Source organism: Mobula birostris, chromosome 18 (genome assembly GCF_030028105.1).
Source record: "Mobula birostris isolate sMobBir1 chromosome 18, sMobBir1.hap1, whole genome shotgun sequence".
Taxonomy (NCBI): domain Eukaryota; kingdom Metazoa; phylum Chordata; class Chondrichthyes; order Myliobatiformes; family Myliobatidae; genus Mobula; species Mobula birostris.
The window spans coordinates 71068869-71089565 of record NC_092387.1 but is presented as its reverse complement, the minus strand read 5'-3'; the positions used below and the strand labels follow the sequence as shown (position 1 = coordinate 71089565).

Below are 20697 nucleotides of genomic sequence, written 5' to 3'. Positions count from 1 at the left end.
AAGACTGATGTAAAATACTTTTTAAGTTTGTACATCATTTATTTGTCCCCCCCATTACTACCTCTCCAGTGTCATTTTCCAGCAGTTGAATATCCATTCTCACCTCTCTTTTACTCTGTAAAAAACCTTTCTGTATCCTCTTTTATATTATTGGCTGCCTTCATATTTCATCTTTTCTCTCCTTACAGCATTTTAGTTGCCTTCTGGTGGTTTTGAAAATCTTCCCAATTCTCTTATTTCCCATCAATTTTTGGTCTATTATATGCCCTCTCTTTTGGTTTTATACTTTCTTTGACTTCACTTGTCTGCCACGTTTGCATCATCCTCCCTTTAGAATACTTCTTTAGGATGATTCGCTAGTAAGCTCTCTTCTCGCTGCTGCCATCAGGAAGGAGGTACAGGAGCCTCAGGACCCACACCACCAGGTTTAGGAACAGTTATTACCCCTCAACCATCAGGCTCCAGATTCAGAGGGGATAACTTCACTCAATGTAATTCACCCCAACAATGAACTGTTCCCGCAACCTATGGACTCTTCATGTCATGTTCTGAATAGTTATTGCTTATTTACTACTTCTTATTATTATTTTTGTTTTGTATTTGCATAGTTTGTTGTCTTTTGTATGTTGGTTGTTAGTCTGTCTTGTGTATGGTTTTTCACTGATTCTATTGTGTTTCTTTGTATATACTGTGAATGCCCACTAGAAAATGACATATATTTACCTCGATAATAAATTTACTTTGAACTATGAAAGTTACTTTGAACTTGGAACTTTGGTCTATTTCACTCCTTCCGTATTGCTCCCAGAAACTCCAGCTACTGCAGTTCTGCCATCATCATTGCTAGTGTCCCCTTCAAATCCACTTTGGCCAGCTCCTCTGTCATGCCTCTGCAATTCCCTTTACTCCACTGTATTACTGATACATCTGACTTTAGCTTTCCCGCTGAAACTGCAGGGTGGATTTTCATCACTGCCTCCTAAGGGTTCCTTTACCTTAAGTTTCATTACAATACACCCAATCCTGAATCACCTTTCCCCTGCTGGGATCAACCACAAGCTGTTCTAAAAAGCCATCTCGAAGGCATTTTAGAAATTCTCTCTTTTCGGAACCAGCATCAATCTGATTTTCCCAGTCTACCTGCATATTGAAATCTCCCATGACCATTATATAATTGCCCTTTTTACATGACTTTTCTACATGGCTTTTCTATCTCCTGTTGTAATTTGTAGCCCACATCCTGGCTAATGTTTGGAGGCCTATGTATAACTTTATACCCTTGCAGTTTCTTAACTCTACCCACAAGGATTCTATATCTTCCTGTCCTGTGTCACCTCTTTCTAAGGATTTGATTTCATTTTTTTGCCAACAGAACCACCTCGCCCTCCTGCCTATCTGCCTGTCCTTTTGATATAAAGTGATGTTAAGCTCCCAACCATGATCGTCTTTAAGCCACAACTTAGTGTTGCACAAAGTGAATTACACAACAGCTATGCACTATTAGTTTTAATTTCAAGCCTAAATGAGAATTAATTAAGTCAGAGTGAATCTAAATACTGGTCTTTAGAAAATGATTTAGCCTAGACTGTGACAGTTAATGATTGCCTGTGGTCTCATTGTTCATGTATGGCTGTTTCAAACAAATGTTGAGGAGTGAATTCAAATTGAAGGAAAATATACAAGTACTTTTGAAGAAATTGTTTTCCAGACAAACTGCAGGGAAATTAGTTGGATTAAACTTAACGAAGGGCATATGAAAATTGATAACTTAGATCCAATAGGCAAGAACCTAGAAGCAAATGTAGCTGGGTGTAGAAACTGAAGGAATATGTCTGAAAAATGTTTTGTACTTAATAACTGGTACAACTCATGGAATACCCACTACAGAAATATTGGTAAAGTGGTTAATAACAGATAGTATTATATCAAATGGATTGATTTTGATAAATATAACTAATTACATTGTATGAAGAGCCAACTTTGTGTATGGTGGGGGTGTAAAGGATGGTTGCAAAGCAAAAGTAGAAAGACAATTTCTTGCAAAAAACCTTGTGTTGGCCTGTGTCACGGTAGAAGGAAGTATGTTAATCTCAACTACATTTGATAAATAGCACAACAACGAGAAGTTGAGGGAACTTAACCAAATGAACACAATTGAGAAAGGTAGTTGTATAATTACAAGACTAATACTTGTGGTCAGTAAGTTACTAAAGGGGATACTGAGTGGTAGATACAAGCATTTGGAAAAATGGAGAATTCATTAGCCATGGTCAACATGGCTTTTTAAGTGCATGAACATGTCTCATGAATTTTATTGAGTTTTTTGAAGAGTAACTAAGAAGGTCATTCAAGGCAGGGTAGTAGATGTAGTCTATATGGACTTTGATATGCTATGGGAAGTTAGATTGACAGAGAGTTGGCTAATTGGATAAAGAACAGGCTTGACAACAGCAAGCAGATAATTAATATAGAAGGCAGTTTTTTGGACAGGAGATCTGTAACTAGTGGTATTTTCCAAGATTGGCAGTAGGTCGACTGCTGTTTGTCATCATTGCTATTTTCAGTGATTTGCATGAGAATTTGCATGGTTTATAAGTTTGCAGATGACATTAAAATAGGTGAGATTGTTGACAATGAAGATGGTTATCAGGATTTACCAAGGGATCTTGATTAGCAGGGATAGTGAGCTGAGGAATGGTAAATGGAGCTTAATTTGGATAAGTGCAAGTTGGTGTATTTTGGGAAGATAAATGAGGGTCCAAATTTTACAATGAATGGGAGGGTCCTGGAAAGTGTTGTAGCAAACAGTATATTGTTCACTGAAGGTGGAGTCGCAGGTAGACAAGGTGGTGAAGAAGGCTTTTGGCATCCTGGGCTTCGTCAATCAGGACATTAAATATAGACATTGGAGTGTTATGTTGCAATTGGTCAAAATGCTGAGGAGGCTACAGAAATTATGCCTTTAGGCTGGAAAGAGTGCAAAGGAGATTTTGTTTTACTTACTTAGAGAGGAAGGGGCCCTTTGGCCCTTTGAGCTGCACCACCCGACAACCCTGATTTAACCCTAACCTAAGCTCAGGACCAGTTAACCTCCCTGCTACGTCTTAGGACTGTGGAAGAAACCAGGACCTGGACAAACTTGAGGGACTGAGTCATGGAGAGAAGTTGAATGAGTTGGGAATTTTTTTCTTTAAAATATGGGAGAATGAGGGGTGATCTTATATAGGTGAATAGGGAGAATATGCATAACCTTTTTCCCAGAGTTGAGGAATGAAGAACTAGGGCAGAGGTTTAAGTTGTGAAGGGAGAGATTTAATAGAAACCCAAGGGCAACTTTATCACCCAGAAGGTGTTCACTCTGTGGGAGGAACTGACTGCTGGAGGACATTCGGTTCCGGGTTGCATTCCAGCAGTTCTGGAAGACCTGGCAGGAAGAGCAGGAGAGTTTCCCCTTTCTGAGACCCTGGTGGAATGTGGGCAAGGCTCACATCCAACTTTTCTGCCAGGAATATGCGCTTGGGTCGACCAAGCAGTAGATGTCCAGGATCGATCGGCTCAAGAAGGGGCTGGTCAACTTGGAGTCACAGCTAAGGCCGACTAATGGGGGCCAGTCCCTCTGGGGTGAATGCCAGCGGAAGGAGGAGGCACTGAGGCACCTGCAGCTTGAGAGAGCATGAGACGCTTATGTGGAGTCACGGGTCCAGATGCTGCAGGATCTGGACCACGCTTCATCCTTCTTCTACTCACTCAAGAAGGGGAGGGGTGTCATCATTCAGCTCATGGAGACACTGGCAGAGGATGGCTCCTCCGTCACAGATCCGACGAGAATTGTTCTGGCTCATTCCTTATATGGGGCTCTCTTCTCGCCAGACCTATGCAGTGAGGATGCATGCAGGGCTCTGTGGGAGGACTTGCCGTAGGTCAGCCCTGGGGGTGCTGAGCGGCTTGATGCACTGTTATCTTTTGTAGAGCTGACCAGTGCCTTCAACCAGCTACAGAGAGGCAAGTCCCCGGGGCTAGATGGATTGACCGTTAAATTTCTCCGGGCCTTCTGGGACATCCTAGGGGCTGGTTACGCAGGGGTATTGAGGGAGAGCATGACAACGGGTGAGGTGCCCCTCTCAGCACAGAGCAGTTGTGGCCCCTGCTGCCAAAGAAGGAGGATCTCTGTTACCTGAGGAATTAGCACCCAGTATCTCTCCTCAGAGTGGAGTACAAGGTCTTTGCCCGGGCAATGTCCAATTGTCTGAGCTCCGTGATAGCGCAAGTGGTCCATCCTGACTAGTCCTACACAGTCCCAGGGCAGTCAATTCAGGACAATATCCATCTTGTCCGGGATCTGATCTCCCTGTGCTGGGAAGCTGGTCTGTAAGTCACTCTTCTCTTCCTCGACCAGGAAAAGGCATTTGACAGGGTGGACAACGAGTATCTTTTTGGGACTGTGCGAGTGTTCAAGCTCAGGCCACGTTTTGTGGCCCGTGTCCAATTGTGCAGTTAATGTCAACAGGTCCTTGAAGGCACCCTTGTGCTTTGGGCGGTGGGTGCATCAAGGGTGTTCCATATCAGTACAGTTGTATTCAGTTTGCGTGGAGTCATTCCTGTGTCTTCTCCGCAGGAAGTTAACGGATTTGGTTCTACGCAAACCAGACATGATAGTCATCCTGTTGGCTTACACCAATGACATCCTCCTTATGGTTACCGACCCGTTTGATTTGCAGAGGATGCGAGACTGCCAGTAGGTCTTCTCAGCTGCTTTCTCTGCAAGGGTCAACAGGGAGAAGAGTGTGGGCTTCTTGGTGGGTCAGTGGCAGGTGGACTCCCTACCGGAGCGGTTGAGGCTTTTTGCGTGGAGCACCATGCACCTCCCCTACTTGGGGGTCTACCTGAGCTCAACAGAGGAGGCCTGGCCAGCGCACTGGCAGGATCTGGAGACCAGGGTCTCCGCCCAGCTGAAGCGCTGGTTGGACCTCCTTGGTGCAATCTCGTAATGGGGAAGGGTGTTAGTTATAAATCAGCTGGTCGCCTCCAGGGTGTGGTACCAGCTGACTACTTCAGTCCCACCCACAATGTATGTGTCCAGGACCCAGAAGAGGCTGGTGGACTTCTTCTAGGGAAATAGGAAGCATTGGGTCTCTACAGCAGTCCCGAGTCTTCCTATTGCAGAGGGCAGTCAGTCCTTGGTGTGCATGCGCACCTAGCTGACAGCTCTCCGCCTCAGGACCCTGCAGAGATACCTGTACAGTGACCACCCTCTGAAATGGCATGTACTGGCAACACACCTTCTCCACCGGGACACTGCTTGCAGGAGGGAATGCAAGTCCCAGCAGACAGTGTCAGTAATGCTGCTCTAAGGAAACTACCTGGCTTCTACCAGGAGCTGTGGAGACTATGGGATCCGGCCTCATCCAGGCAGGGTGCTTCTGAGCCATTGGACTGTACTCTGGCTGCTGGGGGCACTGGTTCCAATCCTATTACAGTGGGTGTCGAGGTGGCGCAGGGAGATGGAGGGGTTCCGGCTGCACCACCACCCCATGTGCTCGTTGGACCCAGACCTCGGGAGACTATGCAGGAGGGTCCCACATACTGTGAGTCGTCTCGCGGGGTGCCCCCCATCCCATTCCGTGACGCTCCAAAACGTTTCTTGAATGGGCTGCTCCTGCACCCCTTTCACTTCCCTGCTTTCCTCTGCTGACTGGACTCACCTGTGGTAGTGGAGTCCGCAATGGAAGTTTTTTTCTAATGCAGGGGTCCTTCTCCAGTACATTAGGAACCTGGGGTGGAAGGTGTTGCGCAGGCAGTACCATACAACAGGTTTTTGAGCAGTTTCACTGACATCCCATCTACCTTGTCCATTCTGTGGGCAGGAGGAGTTAGTGTACCATGCTTACATGGAATGTGAGAGGTTGCAGCCTGTTTGAGTTTCTAAAGGGGCTGCTGCTTAAGTTCTGGCTGCATTTTGGTCCCACGCTTCTCATATACGGGCACCCAGTTTGAAAGGGAGCAGGTTGTGAGGAGGATCTCCTGGTGGGCTTACTCCTGGGCCTGGCCAAGAAGGCTATTCACAGGTCTAAGGGGCTGAAAGTGGAGGGCATTGCCTGGGCTGACTGCCTGCCCCTTTTCCTGGGATACTTTGTGCCCAGCTGTCCTTGGAGTATGCAGTCACAATGGGCACATTGAGGGACTTCTGGGAGCGATTAGTCCCCCGGGGTATTGATTGTTTAATAGACAGGAGTAACTACATTTTAATCTGGGTGTACTCACCATCTTCTAAATACTGAATGTCTGTACTTTGTGTATTTGTGATGTAAATAAACTAGTATAGTTTTGTAAAATAAAAGGAGCTGCCAGAAGAAATGGTTAAGATAGGTACATTAACAACATGGTAGATAGATAGGAAAGGTTTAGAGGGACATAGGCCAAACACAGGCAAATGGGACTCATTTGGATGGTATTTCTGTGCATAGAAGATCTGGGCTGTAGGGTTCATTTCTGTACTGTATGATTCTGTGAGTCTAAATCATATCAAATGAATGGAAAAAAAGAAAAGTTTTGTATTTTATAGCATTTCATCCAAAGAATATTATGACTCTCATGCCCCTGGATATGAAGTTTGTCTCTCCTGCTAGTTTCAGTCTAGTACCATTAACACGGGGTTTACACTGCATTGTTAGGTCAGTGAAGACAGCTGTGCCACTCATCTATGGAGGAGCAGGGCGGGTATGATAGTGGCCTTGTTACCTTATTTTAACTGTTATTGTGCTGTCAAATTTACCATGTACAGTTAAACTCCATTGATCCAGGCTTATTGGATGTTATTCCAATAAATACTCCCAACGTACTTAGAATTCCCTTTGCATTATATGGTATACAACAGGGGTCCCCAACCTTTTTTGCACCGCGGACCGGTTTAATATTGACAATATTCTTGCGGACCGGCCGACCGGGTGGGGGTGGGGGGAGGTTTCAAGTAGGGTTAAGCTCACCTCAACATGTCTTAAACAGTTAGGGTTGCCAACTTTCTCACTCCCAAATAAGAGACAAGAGTAGCAGTCAAATCCCCCCAGGAAAGACTACCATGACCGTGAAGCCTTGCGTGGGCACCTGTGTGTGCATGTGATGTGTGCATGCACGTACGTGCCGATTTTTTTTCCCCCGCAAATTGGTTTTGCCTTCATCTTCCCGACTACACTGTACGTACATTATTTCTACTTTCAAGATGAAGCCACACTCAGGTTGGAGGAACAACACCTTATATTCTGTCTAGGTAGCCTCCAACCTGATGGCATGAACATTGACTTCTCTAACTTTTGTTAATGCCCCACCTCCCCTTCGTACCCCATCCATTATTTATTTATTATTATTATATATTTTTTTCTCCCTCTGTCCCTCTCACTATACTCCTTGCCCATCCTCTGGGATTCCCCCCTCCCCCTTTCTTTCTCCCTGGGCCTCCCGTCCCATGATCCTTTCATATCCCTTTTCCCAATCAACTTTTCAGCTCTTGGCTCCATCCCTCCCCCTCCTGTCTTCTCCTGTCATTTTGGGTCTCCCCCTCCCCCTCCCACTTTCAAATCTCTCACTGGCTCTTCTTTCAGTTAGTCCTGATGAAGGGTCTCGGTCCGAAACATTGACTGTACCTCTTCCTATAGATGCTGCCTAGCCTGCTGCGTTCACCAGCAACTTTTAAGTGTGTTGCTTGAAATTCCAGCATCTGCAGATTTCCTCGGGTTTTTATTTCTACTTTATATAGGCTGTGTATTTATCATATCATTCCTGCTTTTACTATATGTTAGTATTATTTATTTTTGGTTTTATGTGTTATTTGGTATGATGTGTTAGGTTATTTTTTGGGCCTGGGAACGCTCAAAAATTTTCCTCATATAAATTAATGGTAATTGCTTCTCCGCTTTACGCTATTTTGGCACGAAAGATTTCATAGGAACGCTCTTCCTTAGCAGGGGAAATATGGGACAAACCAATTTAGCCCAATATACGGGATGTCCCGGCAAATACGGGACAGTTGGCAACCCTATGTTCAAGTTCAACAGTGCGTGACGGGGAATGAGGAAAGGTGCAGCTGACTCATATCGTTTCCTCACGGTCCGGTAGCACATGCTTTGTGGCCCGGTGGTTGGGGACCGCTGATATACAATACAAAAATTTACTCTATTTTTCAAGCAACTTGAAAGGCAGTGTGGTAACAGAGTCAGGTGAGTTTATTGGGAGCTTGTGAATCGGGTCCCTGGGAAGTTTGAAAAAGCATGGGATCTGGTGAGTTTAGAGAGAGTGTGGAAAATGGGGTTTCAGAGTGAGAGAGGGAGCCTGGGATGAGCACCCAGTGAGCCAGGTGCCAGACCATTGTGGTTTCTGAACAATTCCACTAATATCAAAGAGCATTAATCTTTTTGCAGGAAAATCCAGCAGCACAAGGGATTAAGTAGAGTTTCTGTGATATGTGTTCTACTCCACCCTGTAACTTCATGCATCTTTTCTTCTCCTTCAGGGCTTCTTTATTACAGTCTCAACAGAATCCATTCTAACAGTGGCAGCACATGTTTGTGAAAGCAACAAGACCTTGGGCCTAAATCTATCAGCTCCATTTATCTCACAGTTTTTTAAGGAGGACCTGATGAAAATAATTCCCTATGTTGACATCCTGTTTGGAAATGAGACGGTTTGTTGCCTTTTCATAATGTACTATGTTGCATGCAATGTTGTTGACAAAATAAAAAGGTCACGCTCTGTGCATGGTATTGGTTTACAGTTTCTAGTCATGGTGCATCTTAAATTTATTATGCTGTCCCAAGCCACTTTAGAATTATAACAAACAAACTTTGAAAGCTAACTGGCGAATGAGTTTGGAGCATATCAGTGATGGATTTAAGCCCAAAATAAGGAAGGGAGACATTTAAGGAGGGAATTCCAGAGATTAAAATCTTGGCATCTGAAGATATAGCTGCTGATAGTGGAACAATTAAAACTCAAAATGTGTAAAACCCCAGAATTAGAGGTGTTTATGTTGTTATGTTTTGTAATTACAAAAATTAATCAAAAAAAAAACACGGGGAGCCTGGGGATAAATGTGTACCATCTTCATTTTACTTTAGCAAGGCACTCACGAGTGGCATGGTGGCGTAATGATGTATGCAATTCATGTACTTCTTACATATAACCTGTAATGAATTATGTAAACTAAGAATATTTAATCAAGCAATATATATATTTACAATATTACTGAAAACTTTAAATTCATAACACTCCTCCCTGCTTATCTATAAACTCTAACCCAATACAAAATAACTTCTTTTCTGATTGGGAGAGGGGTGTCACTCTACTTGGCAGGTGAGACTTGTGGCTGTGAAACATCTTAAGTTCAGGGTCCCCCTCTGGTGGTTGGAGAAGTTGACTCTGAGACTGTAGAGAGTGGTGTTCTGACAACAGTAGCCAACTTTCTTCTCTAACAATTGACTCTGCTTTCCTCAACTGATCAATGTGTCATCTCCAGATGACATCAGACGCAAACTTCACTGAGTAGGAGAGTGGTCCAATTCCGTCCTTCATCTTTCCAAGTACCCATTTTTGATCATCACTGTAGTCCGTCACCATGACTGCTTGTCCAGGAATGAAACATCAGACCTCTTTGTTTGAGGCACCTCAATTTGTCTCATTTTGTCAATTTGTCAAATTGTCTTCTGAGATTGGGTTTGAGGAGATCCAAGCATGAGCGCAAGGAAAGTCGCAGGAACAGTATAGCTGATGAGTTGTTGGTTGTGGAGTGTACTACATTGCGATATGCAAAGAGGAAATTGGCAAGCTACTGATTCAGTGTTAGTGTAGTGTGTTCTCCTGACATTGCTTGCACTTCATTCTTTAGACTAGACAAACCTTTCTGTCAAGCCATTTGTATCTGGGTGGTATGGTGCAGTGGTAATATGTCTTATTCCATTCATTATTGGGAATGACTAAAACTGTTCAGCAACAAACTGTGGTCCATTGTCACAGTCCTTGAGAAGAGGCTTCTCAACACATCAACAGTGTCGAGGCTGTAGTGGGGGCTATTAGAAACACTTATGGCCACTTTGTAGCTGCATCCGCTACTACTAAGAAATCTCTGCAAACTCCACATGAATCCTCCACCAGGGCAATGGGTGCTATTTGTAGGGGTGGAGAAGCACTGCTCTTGGCATCTCATGGAAGTGTTGGCATCCTCAACATTGCACAGCAAGCTTCTCGATCTGCTGATCTTTGACAAACCTTTGAGCAAATGCTTTCATTTTGACCATGCTTAGATGACTGACATGTAGCTGCCTCTCAGCAACTCTCAATCCCACATAAGGCAACCTTCGTCAAGGGCAAGTTCATCCCAGTACTGGTAAAAAAAAATGGGGGAACAGCAGCTTCTGCTGCATGTCCCAGCCATTTTGGGTTGTCATATAGACCTGAGACAGTGTAGGGTTTTTTTTAATTTCCTTTTGGATCATCTGTGCCATAATAGGGAAACTTTTGACTTGCATTAGGGAGAATACGTCATGAGGAATGCCTCCTTTTATAAATTTTTCAGGTATTTCCTTTTCCACAGGTAAACAGGACAATCAATTTGCGTGTCCGTGAATAGTCATCCTCTGGAATACAATCTTGTAATTGTGTCCTCCAAGAAACAGAGCCATCTTTGTATTCATGCTGCTGCTGTTAGTGAAACACCCTTCTGTGGATTGAAAATGGACACTAGTGGTTGACGATCAGTAATGAGGGTAAACTCTCTCCCACACAGGTACTGGTTGAAATATTTTACACCCCAGACCAGACTCGCTGTCAATCTGTGCTTAATTTTTCTCTGCAGTGGTAAGGGAACATGCTGCAAAGGCTATGGGATAGAGGATGAGAGGTGACCTGATAGAGGTGTATAAGATGATGAGAGGGATTGATCGTATGGATAGACGGAGGCTTTTTCCCAGGGTGAAATGCCTGACCCAAGGGGGCATAGTTTTAAGGTGCTTGGAGGTAGGTACACAGATGTGAGAGGTTAGTTTTTTACACAGAGTGCTGGGTGCGTGGAATGCACTGCCAGCGACAGTGGTAGAGGCAGATTCAATAGGGTCTTTTAAGAGACTCTTAGATAGCTTTTCAAGGTTCTTTTGAAGACCCTGACCTGGAGTTAAACATTCTGACTTTGGCTCTCAGGCCCTCACGACCGGCTGCTTTTTGAAGACAAGCACGCTTTCAGGGTGCCAGATTTTTATGGCTCTGGAAATGGGCTGATTCAAGTCCTGACGAAGGGTCCTGGCCCGAAACATTAACTGTACCTGTTCCTATAGATGCTGCCTGGCCTGCTGCGTTCCACCAGCATTTTTTGTGTGTGGTACTTGTAGAATGCCTTGGAGTTTTCCTTAATCCTGCACACCAAGGCCTTTTAATTGCCCCTTCTGGCTCTCCTAATTTCACTCTTATGCTCCTTCCTAGCAACCTTGTAATTTTCTAGAGCTCTAGCAGTACCTAGTTTCTTGAACCTTTCTTAAGCTTTTCTTTTCTTCTTAACTAGATTTTCTACATCCTTTGTACACCATGGTTCTTTTACCCTACCATCCTTTCCCTGCCTCAATGGAACATACCTATGTAGAACTCTATGCAAATGTTCCCTGAAGGAGATAGAGTTGTGGTCACTATCTCCAAAATGCTCTTCCACCGAGAGATCTGACACCTGACCAGGTTCATTTCCCAAGACCAGATTAAGTACAGCCTCTCCTCTAGTTGGCTTATCCACATATTGTGTCAAGAAACCTTCCTGAACACACCTAACAAACTCCATCCCATCTGAACCCCTTACGCTAAGGAGTTGCAAGTCAATATTAGGAAAGTTAAAATCTCCTATCGTAACAACTCTATTATTGCTCTGTTCCAGAATCTGCCTCCCTATCTGCTCTTCAATATCCCTGTTACTGTTGGGAGGTTTGTAAGAAAAAATAACCAGAAGAGTTATTCACACAAAATGCTGGTGGGACGCAGCAGACCAGGCAGCATCTATAGGAAGAAGTACAGTCGACGTTTCGGGCCGAGACCCTTCATCAGGACTAACTGAAAGAAGAGGTAGTAAGAGATTTGAAAGTGGGAGGGGGAGGGAGAGATCCATGTTGACACTCAAAGCTGCTGTACAGGTTGACAGTGTTGTTAAGAAGGTGTATGGTGTGTTGGCATTCATCAACCGTGGGGTTGAGTTCAACAGCTATGAGGTAATGTTACAGCTATATAAGGACTTGGTCAGACCCCACTTGGAGTACTGTGTTCAGTTCTGTCACCTCACTGCAGGTAGGATGTGGATACTATACAGAGAGTGCAGAGGAGATTTACGAGGATTGCCTGGATTGGAGAGCGTACCTTATGAGAATAGGTTGAGTGAACTTGGCCTTTTCTCCTTGGGATGACTCAGTATGAGAGGTGACCTGATAGAGGTGTATAAGATGATGAGAGGCATTGATCGTGTGGATAGCCAGAGACTTTTTCCCAGGGCTGAAATGGCTAACATGAGGGGGCATAGTTTTAAGGTGCTTGGAAATAGGTATCGAGGGGATGTCAGGGGTAAGTTTTTCACACCGAGGGTGGTGGGTGCTTTTAAGAGCCTCTTAGATAGGTACATAGAGCTTAGAAAAATAGAGGCCTATGCACTAGGGAAATTTTGGACAGTTTCTAGAGTGGGTAATGTGGTCGGCACCACATTGTGAACTGAAAGGCCTGTAATGTGCTGTAGATTCCCATGTTCTATGTAGATTGGGTTAATGCAAGCAGGGATTTTATTTACTGAGGTTGGGTGGGACTACAACCAGAGGTCATCCGTTAAGGGTGAAAGGTGGAAAGTTGATGTGGAGCATGACTTGACTGAGAAAGTAGATGGTCTGATTAGACCATAAGACATAGGAGCTCAGTCAGGCCATTCTGCCCATTGAGTCTGATCTACTATTCAATCATTTGAATCTATGGAATTTGTTGCCACAGGCGGCAGTGGAGGCCAAGTCATTGGGTATATTTCAGGCAGAGATTGATAGGTATCTTGAGTAGCCAGGGCATCAAAGGTTATGGTGAGAAGGCGGGGGAGTGGAACTAAATGGGAGAATGGATCAGCTCACGATAAAATGGCGGAGCAGACGCGATGGGCCGAATGGCCGACTTCTGCTCCTTTGTCTTATGGTCATAGCTGATTTATTTTCCTTCTCAACCGTGTTCTCTAGCTTTCTCCCTGTAAACTTTGATGCCCTTACAAATCAGGAATCTAATAACTTCCAAGTGTGAAGCTGGTTATTTGTTCATCTTTAATAACTCATGCATAAGGATACCTTTGTTCCTTTGGCATCACCATTTCCTAATCAATAGCACTTTTAAAAAAACAGTATTTATTTTTATTAGCCAGTGGATAAAATTTATATTTATTAAGCATTATGAACAGACTGGAAAGGTTATTCTTTGCCAAATTGTTAAAATGTAGGTTCTGGATAACCATGGGCCCAGAAATGATTTTACAGTACTATATTAGTACAGACTGCCAAACTAAGAAAGACATTGGTATTCCTACACTTTATTTTCTATCTGTTAATCATGCTTCATTCTGTTAGAAGATCAGCAGACATCATGAGTCAGATGGCCTTTTCAAGTGCTGTACTGAAGTATATTATCCTTAATCCCATTCCTTTTCTACCAACCTCCTGTGTGTGACTTTATTCTTCTTGTTCGGCTGTCCACCGATTTCGATGTTGACTGTGCTGTGGGTTTAGTGTCTGCAGGCACGTTTATGGGCCACAAGACCAGCACTGGATCGGCACTGTCTCCCACATCAGTTGCATTTGTGATTTGACTGGTCTAGCACCGAACGTCTGCGTTCATGACCTGCTTCATATTTCTTCTGCCTTTTCTCCTCGATAGTTGGGATTGGCTTCTTGACAATGCGGTGCCAACTTCTTCTGTCCAGAGCATCTTTCTCCCAGGTGTTGGCATTCATGTCAGTGTTCTTCATGTGGAGCTTGAGCACATCTTTGTAGGGCAGCTTCTAACCATGATGCTTCCTCTTTCCTTCATGTAGCTCACCGTAGAAAACAGCTTTGGGTAAACGGTCATCGCTCATTCTTGTGACATGACCAGTCCAACGCAGCTGAGAAGCTGTAATGAGCGATTCTACGCTGACTGTCCCAGCATGTTTGAGCACCTTTATTAAAAACATACAAATACATCCCAACCAGTGGGTTCCTCCATCTATATTGGATACAGCCTTACAGAGTGCCAGTAGATGAGTCAAACACAATTTCCTTTTCCAGCTACCAATATCAGGCCAATAAATTGTATAAAATAAAAATTGCTAGACACATTCTGCAGATCAGGCAACGTCTCTGTAAAGAGGAACACAGATAATATTTCTGCTCCAAGACCATTCTTCAGATCTAGGAAACATAGGTAGAACAAAGTGAAAACAACAGGAATTCTGCAGATGCTGGAAAGTGAATATTGCTGATCAGGTGGGTTAACATGGCAGAAGCAAATTCTGCTTCTTTATCTGTGACATTTTTGCTAATAGCAGGACCGTGGGGCATGCTGAGTAGGCTTGGTCTCAAAAATGGAAAGAGAAAACATGTTGGTAATCCCTGTATTCTCTCTCCCTCCTCCCCCCCCCCCACCCTTTCATAAATTGCAGTGTTACATTTGCTTCCCTGCAACTACAGAAGCCTTTCCAGAACTTGGGATTTTGGAAGATGATGGTCTACTCTCTCAGAATCCATCCCTGTGATGGACATTCTCAGCTCCCTGATACCTGATAAATCTTCAAACCCATTAATTTCAATCTTTTATCTGAAACTACTTTTTTACTTCCTCGTTTGTACTGGATTCTTTGTTCTGCAGTTTTTCTGGAAGATATTTTTTGTTTAATTCCCCTGCCATTATCTTATTCCCTATTATAGATCCTGTTATCCTCCCTGTGGACCCACAGTCTTTTTCTGTATGAGCAAAACTTCATGCAGTCAGTCTTGCTGGTTTATTCTCATCATATTTTTCCTTTTTAATCACCCTTTGAATTTTAGAGTATTCCCAACTTTTACTGCTTTTTTTGGCAACTTTATAAGCACTTTCCTTGGATTTCTCAGGGCCTTTTTTCATGTAATCCATGGTTGGAGCACTGTATTTGTTCTATCCTTAAAAAGCAAATAATGATACAAATAAATCTATACATTGAAAAAAGATTCAAAGTGCATTTATTATCGAAGTATATGTGCAACATACAACCTTGAGATTCGTCTTCCGACAGACAGCCACAAAACAAAGAAAACCATGGAACCTGTTCAAAGGAAAATATCAAACCCTCCCCACCCCCGGTGCAAAATAAAAACAAAATGCGCAAATATGAACAAAAAATGAGCGAGAAACACAGAATATAGAACACAAAATCGAAAGAGTCCAGGCATGTTCAATTCAGCTCAATGTTCATTATCTGCAGGCCACCCAAATTTAAAATCTCCCAAAATAACAACCAAAAAAACAAGAAACACATCATAACATGAACTACAGAGTCCAATTCACAAATGATGTCAAATAATCCTTGCCCAAGACCCAGATCTCAGGCACCAACATCCAAAGCAGCAAGAGAGACCATTCGAATGCAGATACCTTCCTCTGGTAGCAACAAGTAAGAGGCTGGTAGACAACTCTGAAGACACGCTTACCTTCCACTCATTCCTTGTTAATTTCAATCTTCTTTGATGCTTTAATTGGTGAGACCAGCAAGAAATAGAGTCGATCGTGGCCTCGCACCCCATCTCCAGGCTTCTTGACCTCAAGGCCGCACGCTTCGCCTGAAACCTCACAGAACACCCTCAGTGACAGCAAAGAGCCAGATCGTTCAATCAACCTGAAAACACATCACTAAAGTGCAGATCACAGGCTCCAACAGTAGCTGAACCCCATTTGAAAGCGAAAGAAGATGTGAAAGAAGTAGTTTTGTGAACCATCTGGAGGATGTTGCCCTTGGTCGCGTTGTTCGCTGATGCCATCTTCTTCCGGAAAAAATAAATGGACAAAAATTCCTAAACAAAATAGCACATTCAGCATTTATTGAAATCCTAATTAGTAAATAGAGTTTTCTCTAGTCTAAGTCTGCATTTTGAAAGGCATTTATCAAGATAGCAGTTTTGAGAAACGGGTATTATAATTGTAGCCCCCTGGTAAGCCTCAGGCTCGCTCAACTCGCTTTCGTCTAGGGAAAGCAGCCCTCGGCCCCGCCAAACTAGGTAATCAAGTTTGTGTGGATGCTGTGTGATGTACCCCACCCCACCAAATAACAGACAATACACCATATGCGATTAAGTGATTACAATTTATAGATATTACTGGAACTATGTAATTAATAGAGATAAAATATAAAAGGAAAGTAAAAGGCACTAAACTTATCAAAGTTTGACCTCTTTGTGCACAACAGTTGGAGCTCAAGTAACGGGTTCCTCTTTCCACCATTCAATCCCCTCCAACCTCTTCAACCTGCCGCCTGGGACCAACCACGGTGGTCGACCAGACGCTCCACAGGAGTCTGTTTTCGTCTCCTCTCCTCACCGAAGACCCTGGGCCTCAGACTCCTGCTCGGGGTCCATCCTGTCTGCCAGCTTACAGCATTGCGCCCACTCTCTCTGTCCCCATCGCGCCTTCTGCGCCAAAACCCACGCAACACAATAGCTTACACAAACAAGAATAACATCTATCCCAATTGGTTCGTTCTTTCCCTTATCAATAATATAACCCAAACAAGCAGAGAGAGAGAGAACTCCTTACATCGCAGTTATTTCAGAAAATCCATTTTAATTATAACATAACAAAGAAGCCATTTTGATTAGCCTATGCAGTAATATAAAAGAAGAAACCCCTTACATAATGATGCTTGTTGTTCAAATATCACATTAACCTGTACTTCCCATCATGGACTGATCAAGCAATTGATAAACTAAGTACTTCTGAATATTGAATAGGAGGTTATGATAGAAAGATAAAAGATTTGGAATAAATAATTTTCAAAACATGCGGTTTATTTAGTTTTACCATTGGCAGAGCTTACCAGCCAAAGGCAGTCTGCTCTCAGATTTATAGGGACAGGAGCAGGCCATTTTGAAATTCAGTACCACTACAGGTATAATGTTGCCTTAGATTTCACATCATCACTACACCATATAATTGTACAAATCTTAAGTGCTGTAGATATATAATTCTTGAAATATTAGAGACTTACAGAAAATCAGTGGAGGAAAAGTTTGTTCATGCCTTGATCTTGATCAGTGGTCAATCTGTATCCTAAGTTCAGTTACTCAGTTCAATTCTTTTCTCTTTACTTCAGGGCAAAAATAACACTGACATCCCACCAATCCTGCTCCTTCTGCAGCATCATTTGATAATCTTCTGAACACTGATGATCTCGTGTTGTTGCTGCACCTCTGCACCTGCTCTAGAGATCTCGTGGGGTCTCTGCCCCTGTTGCAGAGACATCTCTATACCAGATCTGGTGGAATCTCTGCTCCTGCTGCAGAGATGTCTCTGTACCAGATCTGACAGGGTCTTTGCACCTGCTGTGGGGAAGTGTCTGTACCAGATCTAATGGGGTCTCGGCACTTGCTGCTCTATTTGGAAATCTTCTGAATTCTGATGATCTGCTGCAGACTTCATCTTCACAGGGATATCTGCTGTGTCATCAGTTGTGATAATGTTTGTTTACCATTACTTCTGACACAGCGGTGCCAAGATAACAACCTCTCCCTCAATGTCCAAAAAACAAAAGACCCGATTGTGGATTACAGAAGGAACAGAGACGGGTTCGCCCTGATCAACATCAATGGGTCTGCACTTGAGAGGGTGAGTAGTTTCAAGCTCCTCGGTATACACATCACTGATGATCTCGCCTGGACTGTACACACCAGCTGTGTGGCAAAAAAAGCAAAACAGCGTCTCTTCCACCTCAGACGACTGAAAAAGTTCAGCATGAGCCTCCAAACCCTCGAGACCTTCTACAGGAGTACCATTGAGAGCATACTGACTGGCTGTATCACCGCCTGGTACGGGAATTGCACCAACCTTGATCGCTGGGCACTGCAGAGAGTTGTACGGATGCTCCAGTGCATCTGTGAACATGAACTTCCCTCCACTGAGCAGCAGGTGTATAGAGAAGGTCTGGAAGATCATCGGGGACATCTGTCACCACAACCACAAACTGTTTCAGCTTCTTCCTTGTGGCAACAGTACCACAGCATAAAAGCCAGGACCAACAGGTTATGGGACAGTTTCTTTCTACAAGTCATTAAACTTTTAAATTCAAATGTCTGTACATTGTGACAGAGTCATAACGCAAAGATTCTTAGTCCCTCACGTTGTGGGATGGATATAAGATTAAATAAATTCAAATTCAAATTCTAAGTCAGACAGTGTAGGCCTGAACGGGAAAGTGAGCTGGATTTGAGTGGTGGAGGCACAGATTTGCCAATAATCATAATTCTCAGATCAAGCGTACTGTTCACCATTCAGGAGAAGAAATGTTGAGGATCTCAATAGTTCATCATCGCAGTGATATCTCATCTAGGCACAGTCTCTGCCACTCAACAGGACTGGACAAGCTCACCACTGCCATGCTTTTTAACTAGAGTCCCTGGCAAAGAGGTTCACAATATTACAGCAAATCCCCATCCTTGTGATGGGAGCTGCCCGTGGTCTGCCTTGTCCCTAGGTGCCTGGAGTCTTCCTGATTTCCACAGAAAATGTCAACAAATTCTTACCCCACACATATGCTGCTTGACCAGCTGAGTTCCTCCAGCTGATTGTGTGTTGCTCTAGATTCCTGACTATGCATTGTCTTGTATGTCCAAATGCTGGAAACACTCAGCAATGTAGGCAGCAGCTGCAGAAGGAGAAACTGAAGACTCTTCAACAGGAACGTTGATTTCTTTTTTCCCTCTTTCCACAAATGTTTATTTTCCACCATTTTCTAACAGCTGCTTCATTTTCTGTCGCCAATGCATGGCGATCTCTAACGATATAAATTAACTCGAGCTCACTCAGCCTTTCCATAATTATAGACTCCATTGTGCACAACAGGTGTCAGGTCAGCAGGTTTCCCTCTCACACATTTCCTAAATAATGGTGATATGTTTTCAGTTTTACAAATGAAAAGGAACAGCTCCTGAATTGTAAAGTGCATTAGAACATAATGGCAGCACATCCGCAACTTCCCCATTCACTTTCATTAAATTCCTGTAGTGAAACCATCAGACCTAAGAGATTAGTCAGTGGTTAGTGCTGTATTTTTCTTGCTTGCATTAATTTTAGTAATTGTATATCCTTGATTCAGTATTGCTGCCCCTGAGATGATGACCCCTTCATCTGAAGACTTAATGAAGTATTTGTTTACCAAGTTTTTGATTGTTTGAAGACCTTGGAAGCCCTTTTACACATGGAATTGAAACAAATTTTTGTGTCAATATTATATCCCCAGAAAATTTCCTTGGTTAAGGGTTAATAAAGCTTTCAGTCACTGATAGCACTAGAACCATCATCTTCAACAGCAATAAGCAGATTTTATATAGCAGTGTTTTCCTTGGTACATTGTGTTTTAGAATTGAGTTGATGGTTATAATATCATCAGGGTTGTGAAGATATGCAATTGGCTTTCCACAGAAATTTGCTTTTGATTTTCAAATTCCATGAACTGAGCCAGAAATCTTTGAACAGTTTTAAAACAATGCTAGTTTTGCTACCAAAATGAATGATGCATGTTACTTTTTATTGAATACTTATTCTCATTACTTACCTTTTCCATTTAGTTTTTGTCTAGTTTCATGAAAATAGCACCCAAACTCATGAGCAAAGGTCAGTGCTAGAAGTGAGCTTTTGCCTTGATTCCTGTTTATACTTCTGACAATGACATTGCAAGTGTATACTTTTTGTATAATTGCCAGATGCAAACTAAATCTTACTTTAAACTTTTCACAAAGTGTGCTTGAACCCCCATCTCAGAGCAGCCACTCTTACAATGTTGTCTTATTTGCATTTCTCATCTGTTGTCCCCATTTCTTGAGTCAGGTTGCCAGTGTGCTAGTTCACTGTTCAAGCCCTCATGCACATAACTTATTCAGTAAATTTAATTATATCAGTCTTCAATCAGACAGTGGTTGGAGCTATATTTTAGTCTGCATTAAATTGCCTTATTAGTATTTACATAAGAACGTAAGAAATAGGAGCAGGAGTAGGCCATCTGGCCCGTCAAGCCTGCTCCACCATTCAATAATGTCATGGCTGACCTACTTGCCTTTTCTCCATAACCCTTAATTCCCCTACTATGCAAGAATCTGTCCAACCTTGTCTTAAATATATTTACTGAGGTAGCCTCCACTGCTTCATTGGGCAGAGAATTTCACAGATTCACTATCCTCTGGGAAAAGCAATTCGCCCTCATTACCATCCTTAATCTATTCCCCCGAATCTCGAGGCTATGTGCCCTAGTTCTAGTCTCACCTATCAGTGGAAACAACTTTTCTGCCTCTATTTTATCTATCCCTTTCATAATTTTATATATTTCTTTAAGATCTCCTCTCATTCTAATGAATTCAAGCGAGTACAGTCCCAGGCGATTCAATCTCTCCTCATAGTCTAACCCACTCATCTCTGGAATCAACCTGGTGAACCTCCTCTGCACCGCCT

At 43.1% G+C, this 20697-nt stretch overlaps 1 protein-coding gene across 6 annotated transcripts in view; it reads left to right on the top strand.

The window, feature by feature from the left end:
• LOC140212226 (adenosine kinase-like) overlaps positions 1-20697 on the top strand; it is a 297931-nt gene that overhangs the window by 231600 nt on the left and 45634 nt on the right. For 4 of the 6 annotated variants that reach the window (XM_072282952.1, XM_072282950.1, XM_072282949.1 and 1 more), the window contains exon 7: positions 8504-8674. The exons of the other annotated variants lie outside the window; for them this stretch is intronic. In XM_072282952.1, the coding sequence (XP_072139053.1) occupies positions 8504-8674 (171 nt within the window). The remainder of the gene's footprint in view (positions 1-8503; positions 8675-20697) is intronic. 6 annotated transcript variants of the gene reach the window in all.